This window comes from Suncus etruscus, chromosome 1 (genome assembly GCF_024139225.1).
Source record: "Suncus etruscus isolate mSunEtr1 chromosome 1, mSunEtr1.pri.cur, whole genome shotgun sequence".
NCBI classification, from domain to species: domain Eukaryota; kingdom Metazoa; phylum Chordata; class Mammalia; order Eulipotyphla; family Soricidae; genus Suncus; species Suncus etruscus.
The window spans coordinates 89,167,810-89,183,782 of NC_064848.1; the positions used below are offsets into that span (position 1 = coordinate 89,167,810).

The 15,973-nt window shown below is 36.6% G+C and overlaps 1 protein-coding gene across 1 annotated transcript in view; it reads left to right on the top strand.

Moving 5' to 3' along the window:
• Positions 1 to 15,973, top strand: part of DYNC1I1 (dynein cytoplasmic 1 intermediate chain 1) — a 377,776-nt gene that overhangs the window by 288,589 nt on the left and 73,214 nt on the right. Inside the window, 4 exon segments of the mRNA XM_049785233.1 lie at positions 827 to 973; positions 6,651 to 6,764; positions 9,460 to 9,593; positions 14,250 to 14,394. Of these exon segments, the coding sequence (XP_049641190.1) occupies positions 827 to 973; positions 6,651 to 6,764; positions 9,460 to 9,593; positions 14,250 to 14,394 (540 nt within the window).

A 15,973-nucleotide genomic window follows, 5' to 3' on the forward strand; every position in this document is an offset into this window, starting at 1 on the left:
ATAAATTCATACATAGAGAGCATCAAGAAATCAAAATGGACTTCTTAGCAGATGCCTAACAGCTGATTTGGATGATTTTAGGCTCTAAGTCTGCTAAATAGTTTTCTCCAAAAGGTAGTGCTCCCTAATCTTCTGTAGAATTTCAGAAACCACATGGGTCATTCTATGACAGGCAATGGCAGGTCTATACTGAAATCCATTTCTGTGTGTTAAGACGGGCAAGGAATAACATTAAGAATTGTCTGAAGTGGGCAAGATCAAGTTCAAGATAATACTCATGGAAAGTAAGGGAACTAGTAGAGAAACATTTGAAGCAGTATACTGTGGTCAGTATACTTCTGAAAAGTCTACAGTAAACTAAAATAAAAAAATAAATAAAAGGCAAAGGCACACATGTAGAAGCCCTCAGAGTCTCACCAGCACAATATACGGTCATATATTATGCCCTCAAACAAGTGCTTTGCCAAAGGCCTCATGGAGAATTAATGTAATTTCTATGCACTTTTATTGACAGCTGGTTAATATCTATAAACTAAGTTTTGTAAACCACAAAACAATGCTGCATGTAGATAGGTTTTATGCCTAGTTGATGACATGACTATGACCTCAAATTTAAAGTTTAAAGGAGAAAAAAGTTGGTCAGCCTCTCCTGGGAAATTTTCATGTCTAGAATTGCTACCTACTATCCCTGCACTTAACAAACCCTACTGGACACTGCTTTCTATTTTTCAGCTTGTTTTGTATATGTGTTGAACTACTTTTTCTTTAGGAAGAAACAAACCTCCAATCATTTCATAGTAACATTTTCTTCCCTTTTATCTCACAGTCATCTGTAATGTCAGTCTGCTTTGCTCGTTTCCATCCCAACCTGGTTGTTGGTGGGACTTATTCAGGCCAGATTGTCCTGTGGGACAACCGCAGTCATCGAAGAACACCAGTGCAGAGAACACCTCTATCAGCCGCAGCACACACAGTGAGTAAGCTTTTGTCTCAACTCTGTCAGTCAGTCACTCAGCCTCTAAAATGGGGGGCAATTCAACTGAAAATTGATGTTACATTCTTTTTATTAGTGGGTCAAGTTAGAAGTATTTAATTTATAGCGACTTGATCTTGACTAATTGAATAAAGCTGAGTAGAAAGGAAGCTACACACTGGATTTGGGGACATATCTTTATAATTTCTAAATCTGAGCACACAGAAGGGATCTCTTGGGATGTCTCAAAGGCTACCTTTGAGGATAGATTAAAACTTCTAGAGCGGTTTCTGAGCACAGATCCAGGAGTAACCCCTGAGCATCACCGAGTGTGGCCCAAAAACAAAACAAAACAAAATTCATATACATAATGGAATACTATGCAGATGTCACAATAAATGAATTCATGAAATTTTCCTATACAGGGATGGACATGGAAGCTATTATACTAAGTGAAATAAGTCAGAGGGAGAGAGATAAATATACAATAGGCTCACTCATCTATAGGTTGTAAGAAAAATAAAAGGCAAGGCATTATTGTAATAATACCCAGAGACAATAGAGATGAGAGCTGGAAGGACTGGTCCACAATATAAAGTTTATCTCAAAGAGTGGTGAAGTTCAGTTAGATAAATAACTACACTAACTATTATGACAATGGTAATGAGTGAGAGAAGTAGAATGCCTGTCTTGAATGTAGGCAGGTAGTAGGGGAGGAGGGTGATGGAGAGTATTGGTACTGGGAGGGTAGCATTGGTGAAGGGAGGTGTTCTTTTTATGATTGATACTCAACTACAAACATGGTTGTACTCATGGTGCTTAAATAAAGATATTTTTAAAAAAAGAAAAGAAAAAATGTTCAACATCATTATTCAGGGAGATACGATTCAAACAATTCCAAACAACAATGATATATTATCTCACACCATACAGGTTAACATACACTAAAAAGCTTAAGAAGACTCAGTGCTTACATGGATGCAGAGAAAAGAACTCTCATTTCACTGTTGGTGGGAAGGTAGACTAATTCAGGATTTTTGGAAAACAATATAAACACTCCTCAAAAAAAAAAAAACTAGAAATAGAGCTTTCATATGATCTACCAATACTACTACTGAGAATATACCCTAGGGACTCCCGAAAAAATATTTTAAAAAAGAACAGAGAAAAACATCAGGTAAATCATTTGTGAAACTTTTTTCTAAAGAAATACTTGGCATTTCTATTGTACGGTGAATCCTCCTATTTTCAAATAAACGATGAAGAGAAAGCATTTTATGTCTAGGGATGGTCGAGGGACTATTGCCAACATACCTTTTTGATTTTTGACTGAGTAAGTGCTGACTTTAAATTCCAAAGTGTGTGGTGCATGTCTCAATGGTAAAGTCTACAGTGACAATATAATCCCTAGGGTTAAAAGTCAACATCTCAAAACCATTACCCATAATTTAGCAGAAGAGGTTCAGTACAGTGTTCATAAGACAACTACTCTGTTATTTCCCTTAAGAGAATGACAGGTGTGTTTAGCAATTGTTACAAGGAATGAGAAGACAGGCATGTCTCCATCAATCCTTGCTATCCTGACATGCAGGGTAAGTGATGTTCTTTCTCTGAAATGCCCAAAGTATGTCCAACGACATAGCCCTACCATTGTTTCTATTTCCTTAATGAAGCTGCCTCATTTTTTAACCTCTTCAGCTCAAAATTATTCTGGCTTAAAAAAAAACTAACTGCTTGGTACTTTAGTTAAGATCGGGAAGAAGAAAATTCTTCTACTCTCATAATATTGACAATGTGAAATGACAAATAGCAAGTCAGCTTTATTTAATTCTGATTGACTTAGACCCAAGACAGATACAGGTGAAACTAGTTCTTGGAATCTTGGAAAATTGCTCTATCCTACCCTATTTCTCCAAACTAATAATAGAAAATTGTGACCCAAGAGAAGATAGGCTTGATGCAGGTGTTTGCTCAAGTAGCATGAAACCATTTTGTGGCTCTGAGTCAGTAACTGGTGTATTTGTGAGCATATTTTCAGAATTTTAAATATATATATCCAAATTCTATAACATGCAACAATATTTTGGAAAGAATATGAATCCCAGGGACCTTCCAAAGAATTAATGTTTCTTTTTCAAGTAATTCTAATACTTAAAATGATGTTATATCAAGTAGACTGGCATTACTATAAAATAAAACAAAGATTTTCCTCTATTGCATATTTTGTTGAATGCGTAGCTTAAAAGTGCATACATGGTTAATATTGTAACTGTATTTTAGCTCCCATTAATGCCTGACTGATTGCTACCAGGATTAAAAAAGCAGAGGTCCACCACAGATTACTAACTAATTTCCTTTCACACCCACCACACATATGCATTTGAGACAACAGGAAATCCTAATTAAAACAAAATCTTTCTGCCACACAGTAAGTTTACTCCTAAAGTAAATAAAAGCAATCTGGTATCTATACTGAAAAAATAAGCTATTTTTTTCTTTTCATTGAGTACACTGGTGCATGTCTGTGTATGTATATGAACAGGCAAGCCAATATGTCTGCTTCTGTTTTTGTTTTTGACATCTCTCTTTTCTTTTAAACTAAGTTTTATTACTCATGAAAGCAAAGCAGTACTGATTAAAGCCAGGAAAGAATTACCACACACAGTCCCTCAGTAGGTAAGCACTTAGCTCTATACATTCTTCTGTAAATCTCTCCCTTCTTCGCCTACATAGTCCACATCTATCAAGGTGTGCATAATTTTAGTTGGAACTCAGTGGTTAATAAAGAAGTTCAATTGGATTTTACAAAAAAAGGAGGGGGGCAGAGAGATAGTGTGGAAGTAGGGCGTTTGCCTTGCATACAGAATGACTGTGGTTCGAATCCCGGCATCACATAAGGTCCCCCAAGCCTGCCAGGAGCGATTTCTGAGCAGAGAGTGGAGCCAGGAGTACCCCTGAGCGCTGCCGGGTGAGACCCAAAACCAAAACCAAAACCAAACAAAACAAAAAGTTCCATTGGATTTTTAATGAAAGACGCTAAGTGGAGTATAGGTTCACACAAAAGTCCTTACTTTGTTTCCCCATTCTTCCTTGTTAGTTTTCCACTTTACTGTCATACAAAACTATTTACATTGTGTGACTCAAATCTCAACTTTCATTGCACACTACTGTGGTTTCCATATATATTAGAGACTTGGAAAAGAGCATTGTCTATAGGTCCAACAAGCAGTGATCTTAATTCATTTGAAAGTTTCTGTAAAAACATGGTGTGAACTAAACATAACATAGAAACTTAGATGACTGTCTATCAATAAGAGTGATGGTGTTAACATTTGCCCAAAAAAGCAAATGTAATTTTAGGATGCCTTAATATGGATATTTTAAATTGCAAAAGAAGTGAAAATTTATTGTCCCATAATTTCTATGTTCTGCTGGTCAGAATACAAATAAGATAGTTACATTTTATTCTCAGAATTTTACTGTAAGTGGAACTCAAAAAAATACAGCATACCAGCTTAGTAATAGTAAAGCAAGTAAGATACTAGTTTTGTATAACAACCTAGGTTCGATCCCCAGCACCACATTTGATCCCCTAAGCCTTGCTAGGAATAATCCCTAATCAAAAGCCAGAAGTAAACCCTGAGAACCACGGGGTGTGCCCCCCCCCCCAAACAAACAAAATACAGTGTATCAAATTGAAGATGGAATCCAGGTATTCAAGAAATTGGTGATGCTTAGTCTGAATAAAACAAGACTATGGGTAATGGGACTACAATAACAATTCTATTTTTTGTTTTGTTTTTTTTGGGGGGGGGTCACACCCGGCAGTGCTCAAGGGTTACTCCTGGCTCTATGCTCAGAAATCACTCCTGGCAGGCACGGGAGACCATATGGGATGCTGGGATTCGAACCACCTTCCTTCTGTATGCAAGGCATACAGATACCTCCATGCTATCTCTCCAGCCCCAACAACAATTTCTAAATAGTGAAAAATATTTTATATTTTGTACTGTTTTTATTTACCTTTATGTAGCAAGAAGATGCTGCTTTGAAAGTATCTGTGAACTTTCTTCATTCCCTTAAGAGGAAATAATTCCATAGGAATTAATGTTAAAACAGATTTTTTTAATGTGTTTAAGCCAATTTTGGGATACTTCATGGTATAAGATGAGAAGCTCTACTAGATGATCATTATGGTTCCTTCTGACCAGTAGTTTATATGGTAATTAGTAGTTTGGGAATCATCATTTCTATTATATCAACTTTCTAATATTATAGATTGTTTTGTTGTAGTTGTGGCTAGATATTAGAGACAGTAACTCATCAAGAGTAAGACTTTGACTGTCAGTTATTTTCACAGAGAAGCATCAAGTAAGTTGTGGTTTGGCCACGGGTAGCTAAGCTGCCTGAAATCTAACCCAAATTACTTCTAGGTTCTGCTTATGCTAACCTTCCATTTACTATTTCGTGTGCAGCTGCAAATGATTTTAGCCTACCGTTTAGTGCTCAACAAAGTGGGATATCCTTCTACAGTTATAACAGGAGCTAAGTTAATTCAACTTGCTTACAATTATCAGGATATAAAAAGGACTTTTATCAAGCCCCTAGCCAAAACTTTGAATCCATACTAACTCAGATGGTATTTTGAAAAATAAGCCTATCATAGCCTAAAAGAACAGTAGCATAAAAGAATATTATTTTATAAATATAAATAATGTTATTTTACTAGGTGCATTGTGCCAGTAATTCCTACCATCACAATCTCTTTTAAAGAGACTGATGAATATTAACTACATTTGTAAGTATGTTAGCAAATATTTGGCATGTGACTATAATAGATAGAACTATCAGTTATTTTTTCGGGGGAGGGTCACACCTGAGGCACTCAGGGGTTATTATTGGCTCTATGCTCAGAAGTCGCTCTGGCAGGCTCGGGGGACCATATAGGATGCTGGGAATCGAACCAGAGTTCCTCCAGGGTTGGCCGTGTGCAAGGCAAACTCCCTACCACTATGCTATTGCTCCGGCCCCAAACCATCGATTCTTATTTATTTCAACTCCAACCATTATTCACTCCAAAATTTAACAGTGCTACCTCTCTGATGACTCCATCATTAGAAGATGTTAGAAAGGGGGCCAGAGAGATAGCATGGAGGTAAAGCTTTTGCCTTGCATGCAGAAGGTCAGTGGTTCGAATCCCGGCATCCCATATGGTCCTCTGAGTCTGCCAGTAGCAATTTCTGAGCTAGAGCCAGGAGTAACCCCTGAGCGCTGCCAGGTGTGACCCAAAAACAAAAAACAAAAACAAAACAAAACAAAACAAAAGATGTTAGAAGCCAAACTCTGCAGTAGATATATATTCACTCAAGCAATCCAAATCTGGCTCCCAAAGCTACTTTAGCCCCACCAATCCTCATTTGCTCTCACTTCCTTTAACTGCTGTATTTCATCTGACTGAGCAAGGTACAGCTTTGTAAGATTTCTTACTATGATATGTTGCTGCCAGAGCTTTTAGAAAGAAATCAAGTTCAAATAAAAAGTGGCAAATGGCCTGAGGCTTCTATTATTGTAGGATTATGTGACTCCTTAATTCTTGTTTCAGAGTGATGGATTTGATACTCAATGCAAGCATTTCCTCTTGTTTTGGAGTCTGATCTTCCATGTTTATGTTTTGCAGCATCCCGTGTATTGTGTAAATGTTGTTGGGACCCAGAATGCTCACAATCTCATCACTGTATCCACTGATGGTAAAATGTGTTCCTGGAGCCTGGATATGCTCTCAACTCCACAGGTGGGTTTGTTTTCCCTTATACAGAAGAGCATCCTGCTTAAAAGAGATAGCCCCCTAATGGAACATAGCTCCTAAAACCCAAACCCTCACATCCTAAAGGAACTAAAACTAATGGTTGCACTTGAAAGAGTGGAGCCTACTATCAGCAGCCACCTCTTGAAGTCAAACCCATTTCCTTTGCCACAAATCATGTAATTAATATAATACATTAATCCTAGGTCAGTTTCAAGTAAAAATGAAATAATCCATTTTAAAGCATGGCAATTATGGAAGTTGCCTGTGATATGAATTGTGCTTATCCTATAGCATAATATAACAAATATAAATAAGGTTGGAAATCAACATAACAATCACTGATAGGTATTTGCATGGAGAAAAAATATCCCAACAAAATAGAATTCCAGCTTTTGCTTTTATTTATAGCCTAAACAACCAGTGCATATACAGAGCCTTAGTCAAACTATCTATTTTAGCCTTTGGAATGCTTGTCAGTATAACTCCTACCATTCCTTGTTCAATAATGACAAGGAAAAAATAAAAAACTTAATGTTACAAAGTTTCTAAATCACCTCTGATTATAGTAATGGTAACCAAACAAAGGAGCAGAAGTAGAAGCAACCATGGAGGTAGAAAGTGACATCTCAATGCAACTTTTAGAGTATCCATTTGTCTACATGTGTATGTAGAAAGCACATACATAATTAACCATATATGTATGTGTATATACCTTCCCATTATTTCTTTGTGAGTGTGTGAGGAGGTATATTTCACTGCTTCTTAGCTAAAAAAATTTTTATAATCATAGCATTTACCAAAAAATGTGAGAAAACAAAATTATAGAAGATAGCTAGGAGATAATTCTCAATTTTGTTTCTGAAATAATGACTCTAGAATATTTCTCATACAATTTAGGAGACACTAAAGTTTCAAGGTAGAGAACAAATGTAGAAACCACCAGTAGCTTCCTTTAAATCTCCACAAAGACAAATGTAGAGAATACTAAAACTGAACCTGGTTTTCTTTTATATTATTTTTTATAATTTGGGGGATGAGTGGAAAAAGAGGCAGATAACAAGATCATGTGATTTACCTTCCTTTATTTTTGCTGATATTTTTATCTCAGAATTCTCAGCAATAAGTTGTTCTTGCCTTTTTTATAAGTATGGAGATTACAAACAGATATAAAAGTAAACTCTCTATTTTGGAATTTTTAATTGCCTATTTTCCTGATTAAACGTGTATTTGTTTAGGCTAAAGCCAGTCATACAGGGACTACAAGCCCGATGTTCTTCATTTTAGCATGCCCACAGACTCCTGTCCCTTTTGAGAGATTGAGTGTTTCATTATGTGGCTTTCCTGGGTGGTAGGGAGACATGGAGGCATCCAGAAATTGCCTTGGACCTTCTTTCTCCTAGATTGTCAAGCAAGAGTCTGTATCTTCTCTGCTATTCACTTTAACCATATAGGGACGATCACTGGGTCCTCTCAGTTAAGGTACTGAAATGGAACATGGTCCCCTTCAGTGTTGCATTCTCTGTGTGCACAGCTCTCATGGACTGAGCAAATTACACAAGATCATGTAGTCTGCACTGCCTCAACTGTCAGCTTGCAATGCAAGTTCAGAATTCTTAGTAGAAATGACCTGATTTACTTGCTTACATAAAAGAACTGCACTCTCAAATGATTATGATATGCTCCCCAAAAATTATTGTTTAACTTACTTAAATGTACAAAATAGACTATTTGATGTAAATGATAGGAAATATTTAGTGACACCATTTATATTTTATTTCTTTTTTTTTTTTTTTTTTTTTTTTTTTTTTTTGGTTTTTTGGCCACACCCGGCGGTGCTCAGAGGTTTCTCCTGGCTGTCTGCTCAGAAATAGCTCCTGGCAGGCACGGGGGACCATATGGGACACCGGGATTTGAACCAACCACCTTTGGTCCTGGATCGGCTGCTTGCAAGGCAAACGCCGCTGTGCTATCTCTCCGGGCCCTATTTTATTTCTTTTTACTGTCACAAAACCTACTTCAGATGCAGAATGCCTTTTAAAATATTTAACGCCCACTTTTTAAAATCACTTTGGGTAAAATAAAGATTTCCTTTTATTGTTTAAATGCTGATTTATTAAAATGCTGCTCTCTGCCTGCTTGCAGAGTATACATCCAATAGCATAGCTCCAGCTGAAATCTGGCTCCAGCTAAATATGGGATTTTTTTTCTTAACCTGAGTGTCAACTTTCTGGTTTTAGTCCATGGAAGACACACACTCCCGCTTTGAGAAGTGCGCCTAGTACATCTGATATTAATACATGTGTGTCCTCATGAACAATTGATTCTGAAAATGTTTGTAAATATAAGGGTATTGTGTATTTTATTAAAGCCTGGGGCTGACAAGTGTAACCATTACAGTATTATCTTTAGTTTCTGCACGATTAGTTCCAAAATTCTCACCTGTCATCTCTGCCTGACTTAAGAAGCAGCAACACACATTGATGAAATCCAGCCGGCCTGAAACAAGAGATACACAGAAGCATGAATGTCAGGAGCAGTAAAGCTTGGTTTCTGGCACAGCTGGGGTCTTTTGTAATGCTGTGTGAAAAGCAAACAGACAATTTAGCCAAATGATTTTTCCATGCTAACTTTGGCATGGCAAAGAGTTGACAGGGAATGTAACCACCCCCTGTTTTGGTAGGAGAGCATGGAGCTGGTATACAATAAGTCCAAACCTGTGGCAGTTACCGGAATGGCTTTCCCGACAGGAGACGTCAATAACTTTGTGGTTGGCAGCGAGGAGGGAACAGTCTACACGGCCTGTCGTCATGGAAGGTGATTTTTTGTTTTGTTTCCTTGTGTATGACATGTTCATTTCTCAAAGACTGTTTCTGCATTCTGGATTATAACCACTCTGTATTACAAGGGAGACATTTATGAAGACACAAGCACAACTCCCAGTCCTCATTATTTTGAAGAATTTTAATATTTGTTCTGGTCCTCGGCCATTTCTAAGTCTTTGATGGTTCACACTGCCTTAATGAAAAGGTTCTTGGCATATATTTGAGACCCTTGACTACCTGCATTTTCCCAATCTCCAGTCATACCCCTCTCAGGGAAAATAACCTTCACATTACATATCCCAACTTACCACCTTAAGTTTGTATTTTCAATTTCTTCTGCCACATCTGGCATTTCTCTCTTCCTGCCTGGTTGTCATCCTACTTACTCAAGTTCCAGCACTGAGGGCATGCCACACCAAAGCTTCTCCTGTTTCTCTTGAGGAAAAAAAAAACTATCTCTCTTCTGTGGTTTTAGAGTTTCCACTCCTTTATCATTCTTTCAAGGAATATCTAAAAGCTTCCAATTGCAGGTGTGTCAACTCCATCAGATCATAAATAGACAGTAAGGACAGAATGTGAGCTCCTGTGTAAGGAGAAGACAATAAGCTAAAAAATTACTTTATGATAGATACCATTTAATGTAATAATTCCTATTAACTAGAAAAGGGGTAAGATTATATCGTCAGGTTTGTTCACATATATGTTTTTATTATCAGTTTCTTAGTATCCAGACTGTCAGGTTTGCTAAGTCATATTTCTAAAATAATATTAATCACATTTTATTCCAGTGATTCAATTGTTATTAATTTATTTTGCTATACCTATTTTCATTTCATTATCTATTCCCTTTCTGATTCCTGGCACCAGAAAGCACGGAGCTGAAAATCTGAGAGTAAAATGACAATACGAAATTGCAAAGTTATAATGTGCTGCATATATAACCCTCTTTACCAGTAAGAATTGCTGGAATGACTTAAGGAAGACTTTGCAATTGACAAAAACTCTACCTTGTTTCAGATATCTGCAAGTCAAAAAAAAAAAAAAGAAAGAAAGAAAAAAAAAGGGCCCGGAGAGATAGCACAGCGGTGTTTGCCTTGCAAGCAGCCGATCCAGGACCAAAGGTGGTTGGTTCGAATCTCAGTGTCCCATATGGTCCCCCATGCCTGCCAGGAGCTATTTCTGAGCAGACAGCCAGGAGTAACCCCTGAGCACCGCCGGGTGTGGCCAAAAAAAAAAAAAACAAAAAACCAGATATCTGCAAGTGCCACTAGAAAACAAAACCTTCTGAATGAAGCAGAATTGACGACTTAGACCAGATTGTAAAATTGTATACTAAACTGAAGCAAGCAACTTCACATCTTTTTAAAGGTTTATTGAGTTCACTTTGGTGCTTAATTCCTCTTTCATTTCAGTTGTAATAATTCTATCGATTTTTCACCTCTTGTGTTCATCGCAGGCTATTTCTATTTAACAAGAAACTAAAAATTGTTCCAAGTTCATGCTCCTGTGTTTTAGTAATTTGTAGAAATAACAAGCAGCCAAAAACATGACTTTTCTACTGTCCAATACAACCTATGAGATCACCACTGTTCTCACAAAAGTAGATGACTTTGTCCTACTCAAATGATTGAAAGATGGCAAGAGAAATTGGCTTTTTAGTTCTTAGCATATAGTTCCCACTTCATAAAAACTGGCTAAAATCATGCATTACAGTTTTATCAAAACAGAAGAAGGTCTATAAAGTAGTTCATTCATGCAAACATTTTTTGTACACCTACTTTGAGTAGAATGCTTTACTAGATGCTTCCAGGCATGCAAATATCATTTAAACTGGTCTCTTATCTTCAAGGAAGTGATGATGATAGACAAATACCTACAAAAACAGTAGTATCATATGTGTTAGGAGACAGAATGCAGTGAGCTGAACAAGGAACTACAACTTCAGCTACACAGTTCTGAGACACAAAAAGGCTTTGGTTTAATAGACTTATTTCTGGAACTTAGTTATCTGTGAAGTATATAGGACATGTTCAATTCATTGATACCTTTCAGTTGTATCTTTCTTCCTTTGTTTTGTAAAGTTTCTCTTATCAGAATAATCTTTTACATAGTGAATATGTTTGTTCATGGCTATTGTCTTTTTCAATCCATGTCAAAAGGTTTACTGCGGTTTAAAAGAATATACCAAGTGTGTAAATTACAAATACTTTTATAAGTTTTGCCTTTTGCATCAGTTCATTCAGTTGACATAAAACAAAGGTTTTAGTAAAGTTAAGAAACAGCAGGCATTTGGCTTTGTAGTAACTAACTTGGTTATATACTGATACAGAGGAGAGGATGGAGATTTCTATTTTCACCAAACATACAGAATGTGCAAATCCACTTTCATAAATTAAACAAGGTCCTCATTTTGCACCCTATAAACCCCTAGGGATGCTGTTAAGAGTAAGTCGAGTCTCACTAGGAACTACTTCAAAGATCAGTTCATCATGTTCATTAGAGCAAATTTAAATGACCGCATGTGGAAACAGTTCCACTGGGTATAGTTTTTGAGTGCCTGTTACATGAAATCCCTGGTATAGTACTTTGCTTCTGATTTTAAATTTGGTCCACACTGACATTTATTTGTACTTATGAAGGCAGAATATTTAAGAACACAATTCATTTTTACTCTTAGTGACATATAGTTGTCATATTTAAAATTTTATGACCATCAATTTTCATAATATGTATCATTTTGTTTTCTAATTGGGAAACTGTTAGGTGATTGTGGGTTGTAGGTCAATGGGTAGTAGAAATAATCTCGATTTAGTTAAAGAAGCAAGTTAGCTATGTGGGCAACTTGCAAACTTTGTATGGCTATTTCTCAACAATATCTGTTTAATAGGATAGGCATAAATTGCACTCACTATCATTTATTTAAACAGATATTTAATGAGTATAAACTATATGCTAAAACATTTAGCAATGGGGCCAAAGCAATAGCACAGTGGTAAGGCATTTGTCTTGCATGCGGCCAACTCAGAAGGACTCGGGTTTGATCTTTGGCATCTTGTATTTTCCTCCAAGACTGCCAGGTGTGATTTCTGAATGCAGAGCCAGGAGCAACTGCTGAGCACCACTGGGTGTGCCCCAAAAACAAAACAAAAAAAATTGAGCAATAAAAGCATCATTACCACAAAATTTATATTTTCTGGCTGTGTGAATTCTTTTTATGCATTGATTAAAAGTTATTTCTTCATGTTGCACTTATATTTGTGTATTATTCTGTAGTGATATGCATTTGATAGCTATTTTATGTATATATCAACCTAATTTGAGAAATTTTCTTGAAAAGATAAATGTTTCCCCGGAGAGATAGCACAGCAGCGTTTGCCTTGCAAGCAGCCGATCCAGGACCAAAGGTGGTTGGTTCGAATCCCGGTGTCCCATATGGTCCCCCGTGCCTGCCAGGAGCTATTTCTGAGCAGACAGCCAGGAGTAACCCCTGAGCATCGCCGGGTGTGGTCCAAAAACCAAAAAAAAAAAAAAAAAAAAAAAAAAAAAAGATAAATGTCTCATAGATATGAGAGACATGAGTCAGAAGATGAGAGGCAGATATAGGATAATAGCACTCACCTGCAGGACATAAAAATAAAATATCCATTGTATGAGAAAAAACCCATAAGAAATAGAAATGATGGGTGAGAAGTGTAGTTAGGGCAAAGAAAAGACCATTGTGACAATAATAGTTGGAAATGATCACTCTGGATAAGAACTGGGAATTGAAAGGAAGCAAAGTAATATGCATATTCTCCTTCAGTGACAGTATTGAAAACAGTTTCTAAAAGGAAAAAGAGAAAGAAAGAGCAAGAAGGAAAGTGCCTGCCATAGAGGAAGGATGTGGGTAGGGGTGAAATAAAAGGAAGTTTACTGGGAAATGGGTAGAAGATGAACACTGGTGAAGAATTGAGTGTTGAAAAAAATCTCAACTATCAACAACTTTTAATCTTTATCTCACCTTGATTTACTTAAAAAATAAAATTAAAAAGATAAATGTCTTAATGTCTTTATACAAGATATAAGGACTTTCATATTTACCTAAAAGAATTCGAAATAAAACAGAGATAGTACAGTTGTTAGGGTGTTTTTCTTCCATGCTGCCTAACCTGAGTCCAATCTCCAGTACTCCATACGAACGCTAGCCCTGTCAAAAATGATATCTGAGTAAAGAGCCAGGACTGGCTTCTTCCCCACCCCTGTCAAAAAGACTTAAAATAAAATATGTGTGAAATGTCAGCAGAACTTATTAAGATATTAAAGATTCTAAGAAGTAAGCATCTCTGCTTTGTATCAGAGTCTTGCTGCAATGGTAGCATTGTAGGAATTCTTTTAAAGGGGTAAAATTCTGTTAAAATTTTATTAAATTTATTTTCAGGTTAAATTTTGAACATTAAAATTATTTCACTGTCCTGCCTTGTTTACTATCATAAAAAAATTTAGTTCAGCAAGTTTGCAAGTATTTGTTAACTGTGAAAGTGGCTTTATATAATGTTCCTCCTAGTTACAAATAATGATTCAGTGAGAAGTTTGTTGCTGATGTTATTTGTAAAGAAATCACCATTTTTGCAGAGTCATTAAAATTCTGCTCTGTTGGGTTTTCATGCAGCAAAGCAGGGATTGGAGAGGTCTTCGAAGGTCATCAAGGGCCAGTGACAGGAATTAACTGCCACATGGCTGTGGGTCCTATTGACTTTTCACACCTGTTTGTCACATCATCATTTGACTGGACTGTTAAACTGTGGACCACAAAGGTAAGAATATCTTGATTGGAATTCTCAGGTAATATTGAGAGGAAGAGAATAATTTGTTTACTGGGGAAAGTGGTAGAGAGCTGGAAGTATCTCTAGTGAGCTGGCTTTTTAATTACCTTATATAGTCAGCTAGTGAGTCTGATCTGCCTTCAAGGTGGACATAGTTTCCTTTACTCTTCATAAGATCCATTGTGTTTGTTTTAAACATTTCAATAAGAATTTAACATCATCGTTTTGTTTTGTTTTGTTTTGTTTTGTTTTGGGGTCTCACCCGGCATTGCAAAGGTCACAAGTGGCTCTGCACTCAGAAGTCACTCCTGGCAGGCTTGGGGGACCATATGGGGCTGGGATTCGAACTGGCGTCTGTCCTGTGTTGACTGCATTCAAGTCAAACGCCTGACCACTGACTACCTCTCTGGCCCCAGAATTTAACATATTCTAATTGAAAAAATATTCAAACAACTGAATTAGTGAAAACCACTTTTATCAGTACTCACCCTACCGTTATGTTTCCTTTATTGCCAGCCATGCCATCTTCTCCCCAGAAGTTACCTCTGTGATAGCTTTGGTATTGATCTTCTGAGTGTTACTGCATTAAATGACAAACAGAAACACCAAGAGAAATATATGACATAGGGATTTGGGATTTTAGAGGTTTGGACTTTGTTTAGAGCCTTTGGAGGTTTATGGCTGATAAGTAGCTTTGTAATAATTGTACTTTAAAAGGTTATTTTGACAATGTTTGGGAGTAAGAAAAGATCACCTAAGAATAATAGAGAATAAATGGCAGTGACTTAAACTAATAATTTGAGCTGGAAAGCAGCTGATATATGATTTATGAATCATTTAAGAAGCTGAAAAAATATGGTGATTAATTTAATAAAACATAAGGATAAGAAAAGAAGTATCATGGAGGGTGGAAATCTAGATATATGAAGAGTTTATTTATGGAAACTAACATTCTCTGCGCTGGAGAACACCAGACCATATGAAGTTTGTACACACTGAATGGAAGATGTTTAGGTGTGATAATTCACAATCCCACTAGACATTTTGGTATGTGGGATAAGAGCAGAGAAAGGGTACCAGGCTATGAACTTGGTAGTAGTCAGAATTGTTAGGCCAAAGAAGTGGAATTTAAAAGAAATTCTAAAACATAATCATGATAAAGACAAATATTAAGGAAGAGGTAAGAGAAATGGAATAAGAATAGGAGATTAAAATGTTAACAGTCCTGGGGCTGGAGAGATAGCATGGAGATAGGGCATTTGCCTTGCATGCAGAAGGATGGTGGTTCGAATCCTGGCATCCCATATGGTCCCCTTGCCAGGTGTGATCAAAAAAAATAAATAAATAAAATAAATGTTGACAGTCCCAAAAATATATATTAGTTCAATTTTTGCAGAAGACAATAGGATAATTTCTACAAAGTTAAAAATAATTTTGAACCATATGGTTCAACATTTCAACTTTAAGGTATTTATCCAAAGAACACAGATCTTTTTAAAAAGATTTATGCAAAACTGATCATTACAACAACATTTAGTATAGCCAAGACCTGAAAATCACCCAGGTGTCA